At 44.0% G+C, this 23950-nt stretch overlaps 1 protein-coding gene across 9 annotated transcripts in view; it reads left to right on the top strand.

Annotated features, from left to right (window-relative positions):
• FHOD3 (formin homology 2 domain containing 3) overlaps positions 1-23950 on the top strand; it is a 492532-nt gene that overhangs the window by 448414 nt on the left and 20168 nt on the right. For 6 of the 9 annotated variants that reach the window (XM_060121091.1, XM_060121092.1, XM_060121089.1 and 3 more), the window contains 5 exons: positions 420-539; positions 1271-1432; positions 6822-7012; positions 12707-12899; positions 23394-23417. In XM_060121091.1, the coding sequence (XP_059977074.1) occupies positions 420-539; positions 1271-1432; positions 6822-7012; positions 12707-12899; positions 23394-23417 (690 nt within the window). The remainder of the gene's footprint in view (positions 1-419; positions 540-1270; positions 1433-6821; positions 7013-12706; positions 12900-23393; positions 23418-23950) is intronic. The other 3 variants (XM_060121093.1, XM_060121090.1, XM_060121095.1) reach the window with 1 other exon arrangement.

Genomic DNA, 23950 nt, shown 5'->3' with positions numbered 1-23950 from the left:
TGGGAGGAGAAAGGCAAAGAGGAAGACTGGTTCCGATGCTGAAGGAACCTGCAGGTGAAGAGTTTCATAGACATCAACCATGGTCAGAAGAGAGAATGGGAGGAGAGTATAACCTGAGGGTCCTGCTTGAACTTGGGAGATGGGCAGGAACAGGGGATGACAGAGCAGATGTCACCCAACCAAGCTCCTGTGAGCCACAGGTACCCAGTTGGTCTGCACTGAGGAGACTTTAGGGCTAGACTTTCTCCTGCTGCCCTTCTGCTCTTTTCCATACCTGGGAGCATGTGCCCATCACATGGGATTGCTTTATACTGGGAGAACTCCACTGGTAATGACCTTGTACAAAAATTAAAAAGAACAAAGTAAAACCAAAATTTACGATCTCTATCACCTTCTTCTAACTTTTTTTTAATTGAAAGGAAGTGGCAGAACCACTTTTGGACCTGAAGGAAGGAATAGACCAGTTGGAGAACAATAAAACCTTGGGCTTTATCCTGTCTACTCTCTTAGCCATTGGGAACTTTCTAAATGGAACTAATGTAAGTCTTTCCCATCGCTTTCTTCACAAAATCCCTGCCCTTCACTTGCCAGTGGAGGTCGTACCTCTGGTCCTCCAAAGTACAATTGAACAAACAGTTTTTGTGTTTTTTGGTGAAAATCTAGAAGTTTTGTCCTTAAAATATCAGGGCCTATTTATTCAAGCCTGTATCTTGCTATAAATAAGAAAACTTAGAAAAATAAGCACTTTATTCCTTGTGCAGCTTGGCTCCTCCCAAAATTGACTTTGGAGCTGTTTTCTTCTACCCTGTTTTTTTCTTTTTCTCTTTTTTCCCCTGAGCTTATCACTTAAATATTTGTACTCATACACATTATAAACAAACTTCTTTTTGTTTGTTTTAATGGTCTATCTTCGGCCAGGAAGTAGAAAAGCAGCAGGGAAGGGATTAGGGAAGTTGTAGATACCTACGTGGCAGAGACCCCGCCCCCTTCGCCCCATCCCGGCACCCTGGTTTAGGAGCAGAGCCCTGGGATAGTCCGTGGCTGGTGGGCGTGGTGGGAAAGGGCTGGAGGCTCATTTTGCTCTCAGGGTGGCTGGTCCGTGTGTAATCAGCTAAGGATGATGGAGCGTGTGGCCTGAGATGCTTCGCTCATAGAGGAGCTAAATATTGGGCTCCTTCAAGAGAGCATTGATTCTGAAACAATTTGGGCCTTTCTGAGAACCTGCGTGAAACTTGTTCTTCCTGTCTTTTATTGAATGTTCCCCAAACAGGCCAAAGCGTTTGAGTTAAGCTACCTCGAGAAGGTTCCAGAAGTCAAAGACACCGTGCACAAGCAGTCACTTCTCTACCACGTGTGCACCATGGTGGTGGAAAACTTCCCGGACAGCTCTGATCTGTACTCAGAGATTGGGGCCGTCACCAGGTCAGCCAAGGTATGTCCGGGGCTCGGAAGAGTGGGCGTGCCTGTCCCCAGAGGCTGGCTCTGCATCAGTCATCTCTGCGGGGCACAGGCTCTGTTAACTAAAACGCCCAAGTAATGCTTGCACCCCCTGCTCTAGAGTTTGTGAATAAAACTCGTCTCGTGCCATGTCTAATGGACTTTTGAGATCATTTTCCCATCTCTGGTTCTCTGTCAGATTCTTTCCTGCTGAGGTATGTGAAGCAAGCCTGCCATCCCAGTCAGTCCTAACCCTGGCGTCCCCTGTTCAGCTGCGTTACTCACCAGGCTGGCTTCTCCAGAGCAGTGAAATCACCCAGCTGGTTTTAGGTGGGCAAAAATGTGCACAAGATGCAGCTGGCCTCCTCCTCAAACTTCCATAGGACCCTGCAGTGAGGTGCGGAGCCAGGAAACTAAGGGCACGCCTGGCCCGCTGACCCCTACAGATTGGCCCTGCCTATGATCTTACACCGAGGGAACAGTTTTATAGGGCTATAAACAGCATAGAGCATTGGCCCCTCAGCTGCAAACCCTTAAACTTAGTGCAGAGTTAAAATCTTCATGAGCTTATGGTTTAGTTGTAAGAGCTGGATAGCCAGCTGCCCCCGCTGCAGGAGCATCCCTGGGGCCAAACTACCCCAGAGGGATCCCAAACACAACAGAACTGGGAGATGTAAGGGTCTTGGAAGCAACAGGGAACTCACAGGGATGGGCTTCAGTAGGGCCAGGTCAGTGTGGAAGAAACTCCCAGAAATACAACCTGGCTGGGGAGCTGAAAGCAGAACAGCGTTTAGCTCTGAGACACATCGGAATCTAGCGATGAACATAGGAGAGACTGCGGTGGGCAGAGGGGGGAAAGGGCTTTGCTAGGTTCCCCTTCAGGGAGCTTTCCCTCTCTCTGCCTTCTCCCACAGAGCTGGCTTGTGGGGACCTGGGGCCTGGGACCCTCCTTCACTTGTCTCAGGCCAGCAGCTGCCAGGTCCACTGAGCTGGGCGCCCTGAGCCAGCCTGACGGTGGCCCTGCCTTGAGGCAGAAACAGGCAAGGCCAGCGATCCTGCAGCCTGAGAGTGGACAGACTTTTCTGTTTCACAGGCGCTCTCTCTGTATGTACTCTGTGCCAGGCACTGTTCTGAAGTCTCTAGAAATATTACTTCAGTGTTCCAAAAGCCCTTCTGAGTGTCCCAACGGGGGTCTTCTAGGTGCCCCATGAGCACCTTCTCAGAAGACAGTTTATTAGTAATAATTCTTGAGATAGAGTCTGCCTATAATTCTTGAGACAGGGCTTCTGGATCCCCTTCATTTGGTCCTGTTTCCAGAACGAATCAGTTCCCTTTTTACAAATCAGTAGTCCCTTGTTCTTTCCAGGGCCTTCTGCTGGGTGGAGCCTGCTTTTGATGAAAGTCGCCCTGGCCTAGGGGCCCTGACACCAGGCTGGCCCCCAGTGACTGCCCTGGGCCCCCTCAGTATCAGGCCTTTCCTTGCCTAAAGACTGGCTACACAAGCCAGACCTGCAGGTAGCTTCTCCCCATTAACCTCGGCAATTACGAAGGATGACTGTTGACCCAGGTCCACGTGACTTACAACAGGACGCCAAGAGGGCATCTACCACCACTTCTTAGCCTTTACTCCCAAAGTTCTGGGGGGCTTTGAGGGGCTCTTATGTGTAGACAGGTACAAAATCAGCTTCAAGGACCCCCAGCCCCAGCTGCATTCATTCCGTCCCCTGGTGTGTCACTTTGGGTGTCCTCACTGCAACCCACGAAGAGCAGGTTACTTTGGCATCTGGAAGAAAACTGTCCCACCAGGGGCTGGTGGAAATGAGTGGAGGTGGGCATAGCTCTGGCTGCTCCTAGAGGGGCAGCGGGGCGGGGGGGACTCACAGGCTTGTGCAGAGTACTGACAAGTCACATTAGCTTTCAGAGAGCGACAGTGAAGTGTGATCACTGACTTGACCCCACGGCTCCAGGAGTGGAGGCAGGTGACCGTGCAGGCTCTTCTTCCTAACATTTTTACCCGCATGTATTAGTTATCTACAGCTGTGTGACAAATCACTCCAAAAGCTAGTGGCTCAGGATAATGTATTAGTTTCCTAGGGTTGTTGTAACGAAGTATCACAAACTAGGTAGCTTAGAAAAACAGAAATAATTTGTTCCCCAGTTCTGGAGGCCAGGAGTCTGAGATCAAGGTGTTGGCCAGGTCAGTTTCTCTTGAGAGAGAAATCTGTGCCATGTCTCTCTCCTGGCTTCTGGTGGTTTGCTGGAAATAACCCCCATCTCTGCCTTCATCTTCACATGGTGTTCTCCTTGTGTGTCTATGTCCAGATTTCCCCTTCTTATAAGGATACCAGTCATATTGGATCGGGATCCACCCTACTCCATTGCAACCTCATCCTAACTTAATTACATCTATAATGACCCTATTTCCCGATTAGGACACATTCTGAGGTACTGGGAGTTGGGACTTCAACATATGAATTTTGGCAATAGGAAACATTATTTCATGAGTGGTTCTGTCTCAGGTTCTCTCCTGGGGTTTCAGTCAACATGTCCGCTGAGGCTGCAGTCATCGAAGGCTCGACTGGGGCTGGGAAGTTTTTCCCATGGTGGCTCACTCATCTGTTAGTTCTTAGAGAGAGGACTCAGTTCCTTCCCAGGTCAGGCTCTCCCAGGGCTCCTTGAATGTCCTCATGACTTCGCAGATGGCCTTTCCCCAAATATGTGGTCTGAGACAGAGCACACAGGAGCTCCAGGCAGAAGCTCTTCCCCATTTATGACCTAGCTTTTACATTCTATTCGTTAGAACCAGGTCACTAAAGCTGGCTCACATTCAAGGGGAAGGATTTTAGGCTTTACATTCTGAAGGGCTGAGTGTCAAAGAATTTGCTGTTAAAGCACCAGACTACTCATACTGTGTGTTTTCCCTGCCCCATCCCTTCTGCAGCCCTGGCTCTCGTCCCTGAGTTGGCCCGCTCCACCCCAGACTAACTTGATAAGACTTGACTACCTCACAGCACGGTTCCATGTCCTCCTACACACGGAAGGTGGCCCATGTGGAGCAGTCCTCAGGAGAGGGCTTCCTGGTGAGGACTTCCTTCTCACAACAGAAGGCCAGGCCAGCTCTCTCCGTGGGGTGGAATTTTTTAGGGACAAACCTAGGCTTAAGGCATGACGGTTGAGAACTTAGACTCTGGAGCCAGAGAGATGTGGGTTCATATCCCAGCTCTACCATTAACCAGCTGTGTGGCCTCTCACAAGTTCCTTAACCTTTCTGTGCAACAGCTTCTCCCCCATGAAGTGGGGCCAGTTACAGAATCTGAGGCCATGAAGTAACTGTGAAGACTCAGATCATGGTGGTTTCGTCAGCCCCAGGAGACAGCCAGCTGAGGCAGCCTTCTAGGTCTCCTCAAAAGGTGCTGCATTAAGCTCCACCCTCAAACACCTTTCGGTCAAAGGCTCTCCACCTGGTTTCCATTGGCAGTGAGGTCACTTTTTTCTGCTCACGGTGGATTCTCTTCCCTGATAACCATCTCTAACGTGGTTTCTGCCCGACCGCTCTGTGTCCACTGCAGTGCTGGACAGGCGTCACCTGCTTAGACTGTACCAAGCTGCTCAGTACATTCTGAGCTGAACTGAAGTTACTACGCTTATTAAAGTTCTTACAGATATTGCGGATCAAGGTTGCTGCTAGATGCAAATGAGGACAGGTGGCGAAACTATGATTAGACCTGTTACAATTGGCATCAAATCTCCTAGACCTCTTAGATATTATGTGTCAATCCCAGACCATCTGGAACCCTTTCTAGACTTATTCTTTGAAATATTCAGTCCTTCTTTTCGAAACCTGCATTCCGTTTTCTTTCAGGTAGATGCTAGATTTTTTCTCAGCTCCATCGTATCATAGGAAAATGGAGCTTTTCTAATCTGGATCCAGAATTCCTTTGTTTTCAGGCAAATTATTTTTCTCAAAGGTCCACAGTGCTCGCCGCTTACCTGAATCCCCAGCCTCTGCCTCAACTTGCCTTCTGGTTTTGGCACCATAGCACCCAAGAAATCCAGGACGTGTGAAGTCTCGCCTGGCCCCTTGGGCATCTCCTATGCTCAGCGTACCTTCATCCTGTTTGATGACAGATCTTCTCACGGATTCAACTTTTGTTGACTTGGCCTCCTCCATTGTCTTTCTCAGGGTGGAGCTGGAGGTCTGAGGTCACTCCAGCCAGTCCCCTTAGGTACTCACCTCCAAGCCTTGCTCTGGTGACCACAGTCACGGCATCTAAGCGATGGCGGCTTACCTCTCCCCACCTTCTCTTTCTCCTCCTGACCTTTGTTTGCCAGGCTCTCACCCTTTCCCACCATCTCTCACTCTCCATCCACCTCAGTCCCCTCCCTTCAGCTCACCAATTTATCTATTTCTTCCTCCCCTCCTAGCCTTTTCAGTTTCTTTCCCCTATCTCACATCTCCCTCCATTAAATACCCTCAAGTGTATTATTTCACGGCTAACTCTCTGATTCCCATAATTTTTAGTCTAGAAATTCTATCAAAGCATTCTTTTAGAAAGCTTCATCTCAGTCCACTTTAGTCAATCCAAATTGGTCCCACTTCCCTGAAGAGCAAAGTGAATGTTCTGTGACATCTGTTCTTTGTACACATGGTTTGCATCTGCTGGCAGATGGGATGGACCACACACCCCGATACTCACCCAGACACAGAGGCCTGGTGGGTTCTGTACATACTCAGAGCTCGGTGACCACCTGTCTGTACTATGAGCCTCCTTGGGAACAGCAAGTTGGTCTCTTTCCGCATTGATCTTTGTCTTCTTCATACCTGGGAGGGGGACTGGCATGCACTAGTTTTTCCCTGAGTGTTGTTTGAATGAGAGAATGAATGGATAAATAAAGTAATTTGTCACACAATGTAAAAATGATCATGGTGAAGGGAAGCTCTGGCTGCCCCTTAACTGGCCCCAGCATATCAAGGCCATCCATGTAGGACTATGGTGCATTCCTCCAACCTCAAGTGAAATATCTAAAGAAAAAGAGAGCTCTGAGAAATTTTATGAGATATCTGCTCAGTTCATCTTGTACTAGATTCCTTGATATCCTGTTTTAATTTACAGTTCCCAAAGACTTTCTTAAGATTTCTTTCCAAATACGGCAAAAAAAAAAAAAAAGGTGACACTGCATTGAGTTCATTTGGAGAAGTTTTATCACTAAATAATTTGATGTCAAGACATGTGGATAATTTTTAGGCCATAAATATGTTTGTATTTCAAGATGTAAATTGGGTTTTGATGTTTGTTTCTTCCCAGAGGCAGTTCCGTTTCCTGGGTCATGTTGATGTCCGGTTATTTCATTGCATTTGGTAATGTTCTCTCTCTGATTTTCAGGTTGACTTTGATCAACTTCAGGATAATTTATGTCAGATGGAGAGACGATGCAAAGCTTCATGGGATCACCTCAAGGCAATTGCAAAACATGAAATGAAACCAGTTTTAAAACAACGAATGTCAGAGTTCCTAAAAGACTGTGCAGAGAGAATTATAATTTTAAAGATTGTCCATAGAAGAATAATTAACAGGTGAGTGGATTGAGGAGCTTATGCAAACATCAGTAAAACGGCATGTTGAAGATATTCTGCAAACCAAGATCTGAAGGTTAAATTTACTAACATCGTCCTGTAAGTTCTTGGTACATAGCAAGTGCACCTTTTATGGACATTTTTGTTTCATGAGCACTTAATTTTTCTCAAACACACACACACACACACCAATAATATGATGCCGTTGAATCTTGAGATGGGAAGGAATCTCACAGATGCTGTCATCCACAAATCCTACTCGATCAGGAATTGCATCTGTAAGATCTCTGGCAAGTTGGCCCCTGCATCTTTGCATCTGCCTGAACAGTTCTACCTGCAGAAAGTACACATCCTTGGAAGGCAGCTTGGCTTGTTAGGAAGGTTCCTTCCTCATATCAAGCACAGCCTGCCTCCTGAGACCTTTCTCTCACCGATTCTCAGACGGCTGCTCTGTGCTGCAGCCCTCCTAGAGACAGCCTGGGTCCCACCATGGGTCCCATCCTCTGGATCAGCCTTCCTTCAAGTCCCAGGATCCATGAGGACCCTGGGAGACACAGCAGTGATGTGTCAGGCCTTGCCTGACTACAGGGAGGCTGGCTGGGGTCTGGGACAGCTCCATGGCTATCCGGGGCCGTCTCCCTTGTAAGTGGTGGCAGCACCAGGGCTAGGTCTTCCAGCTCCCCAGGTCAAGCCATTTCCTGCTAGGCACCCCCCACTTCCTTCCCCTTTGTCTTGTCACAGAACATGGTTGCCGGTCCCTCACCCTGGTGTCTGGGTCTGCGTGCTGTGTGCTGGGCCTTGCACCTTGGTGAGCAAATGTTCAGGCCTACAGGCTGCGGTTTCCCTGGAGCAGGTGCTCTGATAACAGACCCTCTGAAACAGGCCTCCTTGCAATTCTGTTAAGGGAGCCCTCCCTTGGGGTCATCTAAACCACAGACGTTCCCCAGAGAACTGCTCTTCAAGCCCACTCCCACTCTTGTGCTTGAGTACTTTATTATTATTTTTAAACAAATGTATGGTATTTTCATTTATCCCTGTACATTTCACATTTTTTATTATTTTTGTCTCTTCCCCCCTGCCCCGTACTCTGTCTTTCCTTCCTTCCTTCACCTTTCTTGAACCCATACAGAACTTTTAAAACACCTCATTCTCTTGTCTGCCTGTGAGCCCTCTCTCAGCTTGTGTCACGTGCTCTTTGGGTGATCACACCTCCTGGGTCTTGATCCAGACTTTTCTGGGCGGGGGGTGGTGAGGGTAGTCTTTAAATGTTAGACTGGATAGGAATAAGGAACAGAATCTTCCCTCCAGGTTGACAACTAACCATTACTCAGTACTTTTGGAATTTAGTTGTTCAACTGTAAATCCCCCTCCCTGTACTTCATCTGGACCTCACAGCTGCCTTCGGGGTAGGAGGATCTTATCAGAGATTTTGTCAAATTTCTTACTACAAGCAAAGTACACCCTGCTTTTAACATGGCTAAAAAGGGGAGACAGAGAGTGTAAGCTGCTTTGGCCCTCCAGGCTTTGTATGATACAAGCAATTTCCAACTTAAAACTACTCAAATAAACAAATAGTTTCCATTTGGAATGGCAGGAAACTGGAGCAGTTTTATGAAAGTCTTGTAAAGTTATTATGCCTGGTCACAGTAACCATCTTATCCCAGACAGTTTAAGACTCAGCTTGGTCATATATCTGTTCCTTAAGCTAGTGTGTGTGTGTGTGTGTGTGTGGGTGTGTGTGTGTGTGTGTGTGTATGGCATGTGCGAATATGTATGTTATGCATATGGTGTTTGCTCTGATTGTCCTTTTCTCCCTGGTAAGCTGGTTGCCCAGATGCTGGTTGCTCTTGTGTGACCTGGATCCCTGATGCTCATTATTGGACACCCATCTGGCCGCCCACCTTCTTTGCTCCCCTCTGTCATGGAGCTAACGGGGGCAGGTGCTTCCAGCTCCCTTTCCTGTCTGACGCCCCCCCCACCCCCGCTTAGTGACTCTAGTGACCCCTCTTAATAAAGGAGCAGAAAAAAGAACTTAGACAATTCTCTTTAGGCAAAACCTGACTTTCAAACTGTTGCCTGGCTAAGAACATCTTGTTCTGGATGTCCAAACCTGCAGAGTAACCTGCCCTTTTGCGTTGCTGCAGTGAGAGCCAGTCCCACTCTGGATGTACAAACTGACTTGCCAATTCCCATGGAGTCACTGGGCTGCAGTTACACCGTGGCAGGCACTGCAGAGGGGACCAGGTGAGAGTGGGGAGAAATGCCTTCCTGAGAGGCACGGAGAACTACAGCAAGGACCTGGCATTCCCCGGGGAGAGACAGGTGGAAAACAAGCGAACACCCACACTGGCTTCCCCCCCAGTGCCCCCAAATCCACCCCTCCGGGCCAGACACCCTACTCAGTGGCACACATGAGGAAAAGGGCGGAAGGTGGAACATATCACAGATGTTTGGCTTGTGCCTCACGACACTGATGAGGGGAACCAGCCCCTCCATAACCGTAAGACCTTCTTGTCATGTGTTATTAAAGTTACAAACTCAACTAACAAAAATCCCTGAAATGTTTTACTCCCTTAAAGGCATACCCACGTTATTCTTCTGAAGGAATGCCACAGTTTCTTTCCTTTCAAAGGTACATCTGAATCTTTTTTCAGGTGTGAATTTTACTTGCTGCTTATTACTCCCCTGTTTACAAAATATATACAGTAAGTCCCCTACACACAAGTGAGTTCCGTTCCGAGTGTGCATTCCTAAGTCCAGTTTGTTCGTTAAGTCCAACAAAGTTAGCCTAGGTACCCAACTAACACAATCGGCTATATAGTACTGTACCGTAATAGGCTTATAATACTTTTCACACAAATAATACACACATAAAAAACAAACACAAAAACAAAGAAAACACTCTTAATCCTACAGTACAGTACCTTGAAAAGTACAATAGTACAGTACAACAGCCTGCATACAGGGGCTGGCACGCATGTTCGCATCTTCGAAAGCAACCTGAAGGTTTGTGTGTAGGGGACTTACTGTACTTGAATCGTATCTCCAACTTATATGTTAAGATTGGATCCCCTCTAGATAAAAACAATGTTCTGGAAAGCAGAGGATAAGGAATCTTGAGTAGTACTTACGTATAAAAGAGGACCCAGCTGTGGGCTGATCGATCCTCCTTGATTCCTCTTACACACAGATCTTGAGGAGTGATAAGTGGCAATGCATGTGTATATTACACTATCCTATCCTGATATATATAATATCATGCCATATCTCCAGTATATAATGTCAGGCAGTAATAAGAGCCAGGAAGAAAAATTAAGAGTGTAAATGGGATAGGGAGTGATAAGGACATGCTGTTTTATGCAGGGCAGTTAGGGGAGGCTTCTCTGAAGAGGTGATATTTGGGCAGAGACTTGTGGGGTAAGAGAGCCAACCAGGCAGCTGTCTGTGGCAAGAATGTTCTGGGCGTAGGGAAGAGCTAGCACTGGATGCCTTGTTAGGGCCTGTGGTCCTCCCAGTGGAGTGGCCACCCCGCCCCTCCTTAGAGTCCCTGCAGGCTCTCAGCTCAGCTGTGTCCCCCGAGGGTCCCCTACACACCACACTGGGGGCCTGAGGCCCTGAGGTGGGCTTGTTCAAGGAATCACCAGGAGTCCTGTGTGTCTGGCGTCCTAGGCAATGAGGTCAGAGAGGTAGCGGGGCCAGTTTTGTGTGGATACACCACATATTGTTTATTCATCTGTTGATGGACATTTGGGTCGTTTCCACTTTTTGGCTATTGTGAATGATGCTGCCATGGAATTTGTGTAGGTTTTGTGTGGACCCATAGTTTCATTTCTTTTGAGTAAATGTATAGGAATGAAATTGCTAGGTCATAGGTTAACTCTGTGTTTAACTCTTTAGAACTGTGTCTTTTCAACCACAGCTGAACCATTTTGTGTTCCCACCAGTACTGTGTGAGGGTTTCAATTTCTCTACATCCTCACCAACACTTGTTATTGTCTGTCTTTTTTACTACAGCCATTGTAGTGATTGTGAAGTGGTGTCTGAATGTGGTTTTGATTTGCATTCCCCTAATGACTAATGGTGTTGAGCATCTTTTCATTTACTTATTAGCTGTTTGCCAATAATCTTTTTGGAAAGGTCTGTTCAAATCTTTTGTCCATTTTTATTTGTCTTTTTAGTGTTGAGTAGTAAGATTTATGTATATATTCTGGATACAAACCCCTTATCAGACGTGATTTGCAAATATTTTCTCCCATTCTTTGGGTTGTCTTTTCAATCTTGAGAGTATCCTTTGAAGCACAAAAGTTTTTGATTTTGATGAAGTCCAGTTTATTTTTTTTTCTTTGGGTGCTTATGCTTTTGGTATCATATCTAAGAAATCATTTTCTAATCCAAACTCATGAAAAGTTATACTTTATGTTTTCTTCTGAGTTTTATAGTTTTAGCTAGCATTTTTGGTTTTAAACAGCATTTTTTATCCCCCTTTAAATGCATGTCATATGCTTTCCTTTAGTATTTTTCATAAAAAGAATAAGCCACTGTCCTTCATTTGAAAAATAAACCAAACCCCTATTCAAGCTGTACAAATAAGAGTGATCAGAAAAGTTTTTTTATACAATTAATGGTATCAGTTATATAATACTGTTTATTCAACATAAAAATTATCCTCTGTCTCCTACTATCTTCTTTCTCATTTCCTTAATACCTAAAAATTGGGAACTTCTTTGTTCATTTAATTTCTTTTCCAAAAGTTTTAAGTAGATAGAATCCAGTAATTTTTAATTTATATACTAAATAGCTGAAATAAATTGATTTAGGGCTGCTTGTTTGTTGTGTCCTAATTAAATTAAGATTGCATATAATATTGCAAGAAAATATTTCAAAATATTTACTTTAAGCATCTTTTTACAAGTCACGAATTAACATGTTATTCAAAATATGTTCATGTCAATTCCACGTATTCATTAAAGTGGGTTCCCAAAAAATTGCTAAGCTACATTTCTTTATCCCTTGTTCAGTTTTCATATGATCTAGAAACTATGCAATATTTTTCTTAAAATAGTACTTTATCATTTTTCTTATAAAAGTGTTACACACCACTTTTGGGACTTTCCTGGTGGCACAGTGGTTAAGAAAATGCCTGCCAATGCAGGGGACATGGGTTCGAGCCCTGGTCCGGAAAGATACCACATGTCACAGAGCAACTAAGCCCGTGCGCCGCAACTACTGAGCCTGTGCTCTAGAGCCCGCGAGCCACAAATACTGAAGCCCGTGCACCAAGAGCCTGTGCTTCGCAACAAGAGAAGCCATTGCAAGGAGAAACCCGCACACTGCAATGAAGAGTAGCCCGCACTCACTACAACTAGAGAAAGCCTGTGTGCAGTAATGAAGACCCATTGTAGCCAAAAATAAATAAATTTATAAAAAAAAAAAGTTTTACACCCCAGTTTTAAAAGACATTAAAACACAGATAAGCACGAAGAAAAGGTAATTAATCTCCTGAAATCCCACCACCTTTGTCAGTGAGAAAGTGAGTTGAACTTGATTTCTGGTTGCATTTTCATTCTTCAACCTCAGAGCCCCAAGAATGAAGAGCATGTCTTTGGCTGATTGGTTTTTTACTGAAAGTTTGCAGGCAACTGATTTTTGTTCCTTAAACCTGAAGCCCTTGCCACCGTTGTTTCTTCACTGCAGGTTCCACTCCTTTCTGCTCTTTATGGGTCACCCACCTTATGCGATTCGGGAAGTGAACATAAACAAGTTCTGTAGGATCATCAGTGAGTTTGCACTGGAGTATCGCACCACCAGGGAAAGAGTTTTGCAGCAGAAACAGAAACGGGCCAACCACAGAGAGAGAAATAAGACCCGAGGGAAGATGATCACTGATGTAAGTTTCATGAAACCAGTTTCTTTATTTCATTTCTTCTGAAAGTCTGGTCAACCATAAACCTCTCTACAGGGGCTTCCCTAGCGGTCCAGTGGTTAAGACTCCACGCTTCCAGTGTAGGGGGCGTGGGTTCAATCCCTGGTCAGGGAACTAAGATCCTGCATGCCGCACAGCACGGCCAAAAAAAGGAAACAAAAACATAGAACTAAGATATAAATTAAGGATGCGTGGCTAGTGGAGGAACTTTAATCCACCACACAATTAATTAACTTGGTGTGTTGTATGATGCTGATGACTTTAAATGCTTGATTCCATTTTCAACCTTTGCAATGTGGATAGAATGGAAGAGGAGAAGAAAAAATACAAGAGGCCCGTGTACAGCAAAAAATAAAAAATAAAATACAAAAGATAACGGCACTTATAATAGGAAGACAAATGTACTGATTTGGGAATTGATTCAGGATTTTAATAATCACAATGATACTATGTAACCAATCAGCTGACACATGGACCACCCATTCTAGGCATCCGAATGGAGAAATAATTGATGTGGTTGCTCAAAGACATAATCTGATGGGCTCTTGGCAGTCCCTTGAGTTTGAGGGTATCAGGGTGGAAGGAGAGCCCAGAGGACAGTGAATTCATTCAGCAGGAGTTCCCAATAGCCCCTTGGGGGGGGGCCCTGCACACTTGCATGCCTCCCCTGCTCCTGGGCTCTTCCCCCATCTCTTCTACTTCAGCCCTGAGCCCACCCACACCACGGGTGCAGTGGGAAAACATCAGATGGGAGATGCTTTGTAAGTGGAAGGCAAAGCAATGCATAAGGATGCCAGAGACAGACAAAGACACACAGTGCAGATGCCTCTCTAACGAGCCTTTATGAAGTTTAGTCCATCTTTATATATATCTGAGCATCATATTGCCTCTCAGTGATCCAGGGACTGGATAGGCAAAGGAGTAAGCCATAGGGAGTGGCATCATCCTGGGGTTGCAAACCTCTGCCGAACCCAAGTCAGGCAGGCAGATTTCTTCCGGGAGGAATAAAATCACTTAAGAACTCACTGAGGCTGCCTTATGTGCCAGACGGGTGTTCACACTGTAGGAGAAACAGAAGACATATGGTTACTATCCACGTTCCTGAGGGTGTAACTTTCTTGGATGCATTACAATTTTGTTACCATTTTAAGGCATTTCTAAGGAGAACCAGGGACTAATCCCCTCACCATTCACCCCACCCTTGATCCCTTGTTTCTTTGGAATTTTCTGGACCCTTAGGGAGCGCTCAGATCACTTTTCTGCAGGAGGGACCCTTTCTACAGACTGTTCTGAAGGCCAGTGCCATCAGCTGAGTCTTCTCTCTCCTCTCCTGAAATCTGGGTTCAATCGGATCTTCGGCTTCCTGGAGGACAGCAACTAAGGAAGCAAACTGAATCCATTTGGGCAAACTATAGCCCACATTTCATTCCAAAGTATTATTTTTAAAAGTTTTAAAAGGGAAGTGCTTATGTTTGTGGAAATGAAACATACTGGAGGGTGAAAAATACAAGACCAATATGCATATGCTTATAGTTATGAAAACACACCAGAATTTCTTGCCAAATTCTTGAGATTTTTTACAGATCCCACTAATTTTTAAGTTCTGTCCTTCTCTGAAAATATTCAGTATTACTATTTATAAACAGGGGTAAATGTTTCTAGAACTGGATTCAAAAATACTTAAATTCTCATTAAAGTCTGGACAGTGCAGACGTTTTTAGGGTTCATCCTCAAGGTAGTCCCTGTTTTTAGTGGTCCAAGTGGCACCATTCATGTAGAGAGATTGCCATCTGCTGGAAAATTAGGACACTGTCACCCGAAGCAAAGTACTTAGCTTCAAGTTTTTCCAACTCTCAATTAGGCACCTATCGTGTGCCCAGAAAGCGGCACAGGGCACCTAGGAAGATGTGAGTGCAATAACAGACAAGCTTGTACCCCAAAGATGTCATGATCTGGGTAGAAAACAACATATATGCACAACTTAGACCACTGAAAACAAAACCACTTAATAGAGAATCACGGAGCCCCTGAGCATTAGAGCTGGAAGTGATTTTTAGAGAAAACTGTAGTAAGTCATTTTTAATATAGATGCTGAATAATGATGGTGGAAGTGGTTGCAATTAAACAGAGATGACTTTAGAAAAAACATCATTTTATACAACACAGAGAAGTCTGGGTAAAATCTGAAGACCCTGCATTCGTAGCCCCACATCTGCTTTTGTGTGCCTGTCTTTCCTCTTCTTTCTCTGTTTCTGAATATGCAGAAGGCTTCCTTTCTTACAATCCAGGAGTCCTGCCATGTAAGGTTCAGTGAGAAACTAAGTCATTCCTTGTTCCTTGTGGCCCAAACTAGTTCCAGGCAAAATGGTGACACAGACAAGGCAGCACAAGGTAAGTGTGGCCTTTTCTGCCGTCATCACGCCCCAGATGAGTGGTGAGAATGCAGGCTATCCATCCAAGGATTCCCACAGCCCAGCCAAGGACCGTGGTCATCCTGGGTGAGACTTAATCTCTCCCAACCCCAGCTTCCTTTTCTATGAAAATGAAACGCCAGTGACTGGGGGATATCAAGAGGGCTAGAGATTTGTATGTGCAGCACCTTGCATGTGTGCTAATTGCCAACAAAATGCCAGCCAGCTGGTGAAATAAAGAAGCTCTAAGGTTGAAGATGGCGGAGTAGAAGGACGTGTGCTTACTTCCTCTTGTGAGAGCACCAGAATCACAACTAACTGCTGAATAATCATTGACAGGAAGACACTGGAATGCACAAGAAAATATACCCCACATCCAAAGACAAAGGAGAAGCCACAATGAGATGGTAGGAGGAGCGCAATCACAATAAAATCAAAGCCCATAACTGCTTGGTGGGTGACCCACAAATGGGAGAAACTTATACCACAGAAGTCCACTGGAGTGAAGGTTCTGGGCCCCTGGTCAGGCTTCCCAATCTGGGGGTCTGTCAACGGGAGGAGGAATTCCTAGAGAATCAGACTTTGAAAGCTAGAGGGATTTGATGGCAGGACTTGGACAGGACTGGGGGAAACAGAGACTCCACTCTTGGAAGGCACACACAAAGTAGTGTGCACATCGGGACCAAGGGGAAAGAGCAGTGACCCCATAGGAGACTGAACCAGACCTACCTGCTAGTGTTGGAGGGTCTCCTGCGGAGGTGGGGGATGGCTGTGGCTCACCGTGAGGACAAGGACACTGGCAGCAAATGTTCTGGGAAGTACTCCTTGGCGTGAGCTCTCCTGGAGTCCAACATTAGCCCCACCACAGAGCCCTCGTAGGCTCCAGTGTTGGGTGGCCTCAGGCCAAACAACCAACACGAGGGAACCCAGCCCCACCCATGAGCAGTCAAGTGGATTAAAGTTTTACTGAGCTCTGCCCACCAGAGCAACACCCAGCTCTACCCACCACCATTCCCTCCCATCAGGAAACTTGCACAAGCCTCTTATATAGCCTCATCCACCAGAGGGCAGACAGCAGAAGCAAGAAGAACTACAATCCTGCAGCCTGTGGAACAAAAACCACATTCACAGAAAGATAAACAAGATGAAAAGACAGAGGGCTATGTATCAGATCAAGGAACAAGATAAAACTCCAGAAAAGCAACTAAATGAAGTGAAGATAGGCAACCTTCCAAAAAAAAATTCAGAATAATGATAGTGAAGATGATCCAGGATCTCGGAAAAAGAATGGAGGCAAAGATTGAGAATGTGTAAGAAATGTTTAACAGAGACCTAGAAGAATTAAAGAACAAACAAACAGAGACGAACAATACAATAACTAAAATGAAAACTACACTAGAAGGAATCAATAGCAGAATAACTGAGGCAGAAGAATGGATAAGTGACCTGGAAGACAGAAAGGTGGAATTCACTGCTGCAGAACAGAATAAAGAAAAAAGAACCAAAAGAAATGAAGAAAGCCTAAGAGACCACTGGGAAAACATTAAATGCAACAACATTCACATTATAGGGGTCCCAGAAGGAGAAGAAAGAGAGAAAGGACCCAAGAAAATATTTGAGGAGATTATAGTCAAAAGCTTCCCTAACATGGGAAAGGAAATAGCCACCCAAGTCCAGGAAGCACAGAGAGTCCCAGGCAGGATAAACCCAAGGAGAAACACGCTGAAACACATAGTAATCAAATTGACAAAAATTAAAGACAAAGAAAACTGACTGAAAGCAACAAGGGAAAAACGACAAATAACATACAAGAGAACTCCCATAAGGTTAACTGCTGATTTCTCAGCAGAAACTCTACAAGCCAGAAGGGAGTGGCATGATATACTTAAAGTGATGAAAGGGAAGAACGTACAACTGAGATTGCTCTACCCAGCAAGGATCTCATTGAGATTTGAGAGAGAAATCAAAAGCTCTACACACAAGCAAAAGCTAAGAGAATTCAGCACCACCAAACCAGCTCTACAACAAATGCTAAAGGAACTTCTCTAAGTGGGAAACACAAGAGAAGAAAAGGACCTACAAAAACAAACCCATAACAATTAAGAAAATGGTAATAGGAACATACATTTCGATATTACCTTAAATATGAATGGATTAAATGCTCCAATCAAAAGACACAGGCTCGCTGAATGGATACAAAAGCAAGACCCATATATATGCTGTCTTCAAGAGACCCACTTCAGACCTAGGGACACATACAGACTGAAAGTGAGGGGATGGAAAAAGATATTCCATGCAAACGGAAATCAAAAGAAGGCTAGAGTAGCAATACTCATAGCAGATAAAATAGACTTTAAAATAAAGAATGTTACCAGAGACAAGGAAGGACACTACATAATGATCAAGGGATCAATCCAAAAAGAAGATATAACAGTTATAAATATATATGCACCCAACATAGGAGCACCTCAATACATAAGGCAACTTCTAACAGCTATAAAAGAGGAAATTGACAGCAACACAATAATAGTGGGGGACTTTAAGACCTCACTTACAGCAATGGACAGATCATCCAAACAGAAAATTCATAAGGAAACACAAGTTTTAAGTGGCACAATAGACCAGATAGATTTAATTGATATTTATAGGCTATTCCATCCAAAAACAGCAGATTACACTTTCTTTTCAAGTGCACATGGAACATTCTCCAGGATAGATAACATCTTGGGTCACAGATCAAGCCTTGGTAAATTTAAGAAAATTGAAATCATATCAAGCGTCTTTTCTGACCACAACGCTATGAGATCAGAAATCAACTACCGGGGAAAAGACGTAAAAAACACAAGCACATGGAGGCTAAACAATACATTACTAAATAACCAAGAGATCACTGAAGAAATCAAAGAGGAAATCAAAAAATACCTAGAGACAAATGACAATGAAAACACGGTGATCCAAAACCTATGGGATGCAGCAAAAAGAGTTCTAAGAGGGAAGTTTACAGCAATATAAGCCTACCTCAAGAAAAAAGAAAAATCTCAAATAAACAATCTAACCTTACACCTAATGGAACTAGAGAAAGAAGAACAAACAACACCCAAAGTTAGTAGAAGGAAAGAAATCATAAAGATCAGAGTGGAAATAAATGAAATAGAAACAAAGAAAACAGTAACAAAGATCAATAAAACTAAAAGCTGGTGCTTTGAGAAGATTAACAAAATTGATAAACCGTTAGCCAGACTCATCAAGAAAAGAGGGAGAGGACTCAAATCAATTAAATTAGAAATACAAAAGGAGAAGTTACAAGAGACACCATAGATATACAAAGCATCCTAAGAGACTAATACAGCAACTCTATGCCAATAAAATGGACAACCTGGAAGAAATGGACAAATTCTTAGAAAGTTATAACCTTCCAAGACTGAACAAGGAAGAAATAGAATATATGAACAGACCAATCACAAGTAATGAAATTGAAACTGTGATTAAAAATCTTCCAACAAACAAACATCCAGAAAAAGATGGCTTCACAGGTGAATTCTATCAAACATTTACAGAAGAGCTAACACCCATCCTTCTCAAACTCTTCCAAAATATTGCAGATGAAGGAACACTCCAAAACTCATCTATGAGGCCACCATCACCCTGATACCAAAACCAGACAAAGGTACTACAAAAATCCAAAATTATAGACCAGTATCACTGATGAATATAGGTGCAGATATCCTCAACAAAATACTAGCAAACAGAATCCAACAACACATTAAAAGGCTCATACACCATGATCAAGTAGGATTTATCCCAGGGATGCAAGAATTCTTCAATATACGCAAATCAATCAGTGTGATGCACCATACTAACAAATTGAAGAATAAAAACCATATGCTCATCTCAATAGATACAGAAAAAGCTTTTGACAAATATCAACACCCATTTATCATAAAAACTCTCCAAAAGTAGGCATAGAGGGAACCTACTTCAACATAATAAAGGCCATACATGACAAACCCACAGCAAAGATCATTCTCAATGCTGAAAAACTGAAAGCATTTCCTCTAAGATCAGGAATAAGACAAGGGTGTCCACTCTCAGCACTATTATTTTTTTTATTTTTTGGCGGTACGCGGCCTCTCACTTGTTGTGGCCTCTCCCGTTGCAGAGAACAGGCTCAGCGGCCATGGCTCACGGGCCCAGCCGCTCCGCGGCATGTGGGATCTTCCCGGACCGGAGCACGAACCTGTGTCCCCTGCATCGGCAGGTGGACTCTCAACCACTGCGCCACCAGGGAAGCCCTCAGCACTATTATTTAACATAGTTTTGGAAGTCCTAGCCACAGCAATCAGAGAAGAAAAATAAATAAAAGAATACAAATTGGAAAAGAAGTAGAACTGTCACTGTTTGCAGATGACATGATACTACACATAGAGAATCCTAAAGATGCCACCAGAAAGCTACTAGAGCTAATCAATGAATTTGGTAGTGTTGCAGGATACAAAATTAATGCACAGAAATCTCTTGCATTCCTATACACTAATGATGAAAAATCTGAAAGAGAAATTAAGGAAACAGTCCTATTTACCACTGCAACAAAGAGAATAAAATACCTTGGAATAAACCTACCTCGGGAGACAAAAGACCTGTATGCAGAAAACTATAAGACACTGATGAAAGAAATTAAAGATGATAAAACAGATGGAGAGATATACCATGTTCTTGGATTAGAAGAATCAATATTGTGAAAATGACTATACTACCCAAAGCAATCTAGATATTCAATGTGTTCCCTATCAAATTACCAATGGCATTTTTTACAGAAATAGAACAAAAAAATCTTAAAATTTGTATGGAGACACAAAAGACCCTGAAGATCCAAAGCAGTCTTGAGGGAAAAAATGGAGCTGGAGGAATCAGACTCCCTGACTTCAGACTATACTACAAAGCTACAGTAATAAAGACAATATGGTACTGGCACAAAAACAGAAATATAGATCAATGGAACAGGATAGAAAGCCCAGAGATAAACCCACCCACCTATGCTCAACTAATCTATGACAAAGGAGGCAAGGATATACAACGGAGAAAAGGCAGTCTCTTCAATAAGCGGTGCTGGGAAAACTGGACAGCTACATGTAAAAGAATGAAATTAAAACACTCCCTAACACCATACACAAAAATAAACTCAAAATGGATTAGAGACCTAAATGTAAGACTGGACACTATAAAACTCTTAGAGGAAAACATAGGCAGAACACTCTTTGACATAAATCACAGCAAGATCTTTTTTGATCCACCTCCTAGAGTAATGGAAATAAAAACAAAAATAAACAAATGGGACCTAATGAAACGTAAAAGCTTCTGTAAAGCAAAGGAAAGTACAAACAAGACAAAAGGGCTTCCCCGGTGGCGCAGTGGTTGAGAGTCTGCCTGCCAATGCAGGGGACACAGGTTCGTGCCCCGGTCTGGGAAGATCCCACATGCTGTGGAGCAGCTGGGCCCATGAGCCATGGCCACTGAGCCTGTGTGTCCGGAGCCTGTGCTCCGCAACAGGAGAGGCCAAACAGGGAGAGGCCCATGTACCGCAAATGGATAAATAAATAAATAAAGACAAAAAGAAAACCCTCAGAATGGGAGAAAATATTTGCAAACATATCAACGGACAAAGAATTAATTTCCAAAATATATAAAGAGCTCATGCAGCTCAATATTAAAAAAACAACCCAATCATAAAGTGGGCAGAAGACCTAAATAGACATTTCTCCAAAGAAGAGATACAGATGGCCAAGAAGCACCTGAAAACCTGCTCAACATCACTATTAGAGAAATGCAAATGAAAACTACAATGAGGTATCACCTCACACGAGTTAGAATGGGCATCTCAGAAAATGTAGAAACAACAAATGCTGTAGAGGGTGTGGAGAAGTGGGAACCCTCTTGCCCTGTTGGTGGGAATGTAAATTGATACAACCACTATGGAGAACAGTATGGAGGTTCCTTAAAAAACTAAAAATAGAACTACCATATGACCCACCCATCCTACTACTGGGCAGGTACCCTGAGAAAACCATAATTCAAGAAGAGTCATGTACCACAATGTTCATTGCAGCTCTATTTACAATAGCTAGGGCATGGAAGCAGCCTAAGTGTCCATCAACAGATGAATGGATAAAGAAGGTGTGGCACATATATACAATGGAATATTACTCAGCTATAAAAAGAAATGATATTGAGGTGTTTGTAGTGAGCTGGATGGACCTAGAGTCTGTCATACAGTGTGAAGTAAGTCAGAAAGAGAAAAACAAATGCCGTATGCTAACACATATATACAGAATCTAAAAAAAAAAAAAAAAAGGTCATGAAGAGCCTAGAGGCAGGATGGGAATCAAGATGCAGACCTACTAGAGAATGGACTTGAGGATACAGGGAGGGGAAAGGGTAAGCTGGGACAAAGTGAGAGAGTGGCATGGACATGTATACACTACCAAATATAAAACTGATAGCTAGTGGGTAGCAGCCACATAGCACAGGGAGATCAGCTCGGTGCTTTGTGACCACCTAGAGGGGTGGGATAGCGAGGGTGGAGGGAGGGAGATGCAGGAGGGAAGAGATATGGGGATATATGTATATGTATAGCTGATTCACTTTGTTATAAAGCAGAAACTAACACACCATTGTAAAGCAATTATACTCCATTAAAGAAAAATAATATAAAAAATAAGAAAAAAAAGATGTCATACATATACACAATGGAATATTACTCAGCCATAAAAAGGAACGAAATTGGGTCATTTGTAGAGACGTGGATGGATCTAGAGACTGTCATACAGAGTGAAGTAAGTTAGAAAAACAAATATCGTATATTAATGCATATATATGGAACCTAGAAAAATGGTACAGATGAATTGGTTTGCGGGGCAGAAATTGAGACACAGATGTAGAGAATAAACGTATGGACACCAAAGGGGGAAAGTGGCGGGGGTGGTGGTGGTGGTGGGATGAATTGGGAGATTGGGATTGACATGTATACACTAATATGTATAAAACGGATAACTAATATGAACTTTCTGTATAAAAAAATAAATAAAATTCAAAAATTCAAAAAAAAAAGCTCTAAGGTTAAAAAAAAAAAGTCATCTCTTGTCACAAGGCCATTTGCCTAGAGGCAGTGCAGAACTGGAAGCATTTTGTCATTTCAGCTCCCAAAAGTTTAGTCAGTTCTCAAAAGCCTGTGCCGGATTTGCTGGCCTGGCTTGTAACCTCAGTGGAAGCACAAGTTCAATTGAGGGTGTGTTTGATTTAAAATTAAGAAATTGACATGACTTTCACCCTCAATTTATTTTTGGAAAAGGGATATTGTATTTAGTTAGGTAAAGCAGTTTGTCTGGTGATAATTAAAAGAATGGCGTGTCAGTTCAGACAGCCTCCATGAAGGACAGGTAAGATTTTAAAAAGAACTGAATTTCATGTTTCTGCGGAAAGTGTAATAGGACCTGTTCTGCCCGGCAGTTGTCCCACTTGTCCTGTCTGGCCTGTCTGTAGAAGGATTCATGGGGACCCAGACCCAGCAGCCTGGGAAGGGAGAGGTCCAGCACTTGGGATGAGAGGTGGGGGCGATAGCTGATGGATGGAAACAGGCAGAGGGAAGCTGGTAAACTGAGGTCCTGATTGCTGGCAGGTGGTGGTTTCACGGAGCATGGCCAGCTGAGCGGCAGGGCACAGAGTGAGGTCTGTAATGGTCAGGGGACCAGGTAAGCCGGTTATCATCCTCCTAGGCAGCCTCAGGAGACGGGCCTGGAGCTCCAAGTCCCTCCTGACTTTGGTCAGGACCGGTCTTGGGGCTCTCGGAGAGAATGTCCAGACAGGAGGGCTTCGCAGGCAGGGCTCAGCAGCTCCCAAATCAACAGGGTGCACCCTGGTTGTGGTGGCTGAATTCTTTATTTGGAATTTGATGTGACAGTCAGATGATCTCATCTTTGCTGACTTCTGTGCCTTCTAAGAATCCCCTCTGTCTTTCCCATCCTGTCCTGTCCTGTCCTTTCCTCTCGAGTAGACTGATGAAGAGGATGAAGTTGAGGTAGGATGTTTATAAACACAAAGAATGCCACGTGTGACCTTCTCAAGCGTGCCGTATAATCTAACCTGACATAAGCAGCATGAAGTGTCAGCCCCGTTCAGTGCTTTAAACCTTGCATGACTGTTTTCTGCTGGGTTTCCATGTGATCACTAACCCCCTTACACGGGTTCTTATCATGATGTGTGTGCCAGGGACTGACTGAAGGGTAACTGCATTTTCCAAGCTGTCCCTGAGTTCCAGGCCCTGTCAAAAGTGGCAGGGTCAGCAGATCTCTTCCTACTGATGGACAAATGGACAGAGGGGTGGGATGGGCAGCAGCTCCTCCCCCTGACCCTGGTGCAGATGCCAGAACCAGAGACCAAGGCAGGGCTGCTCAGCCCTGAAGGATGAGGAAGGAGCTGTGCAGATGGTACAAGTCACGGATGTGTCCCAGGCTCTAGCACCAGGGCTCATACACTGGATACAAAGAGGGAGCCAGAAGTCTATGGAGCTGCTCTTTGCAAACGTTATTCTAACTGACTTTTTATTTTTCA

Source organism: Lagenorhynchus albirostris, chromosome 14 (assembly GCF_949774975.1).
Source record: "Lagenorhynchus albirostris chromosome 14, mLagAlb1.1, whole genome shotgun sequence".
NCBI lineage: Eukaryota > Metazoa > Chordata > Mammalia > Artiodactyla > Delphinidae > Lagenorhynchus > Lagenorhynchus albirostris.
This window is presented reverse-complemented; position numbering and strand designations above follow the sequence as displayed.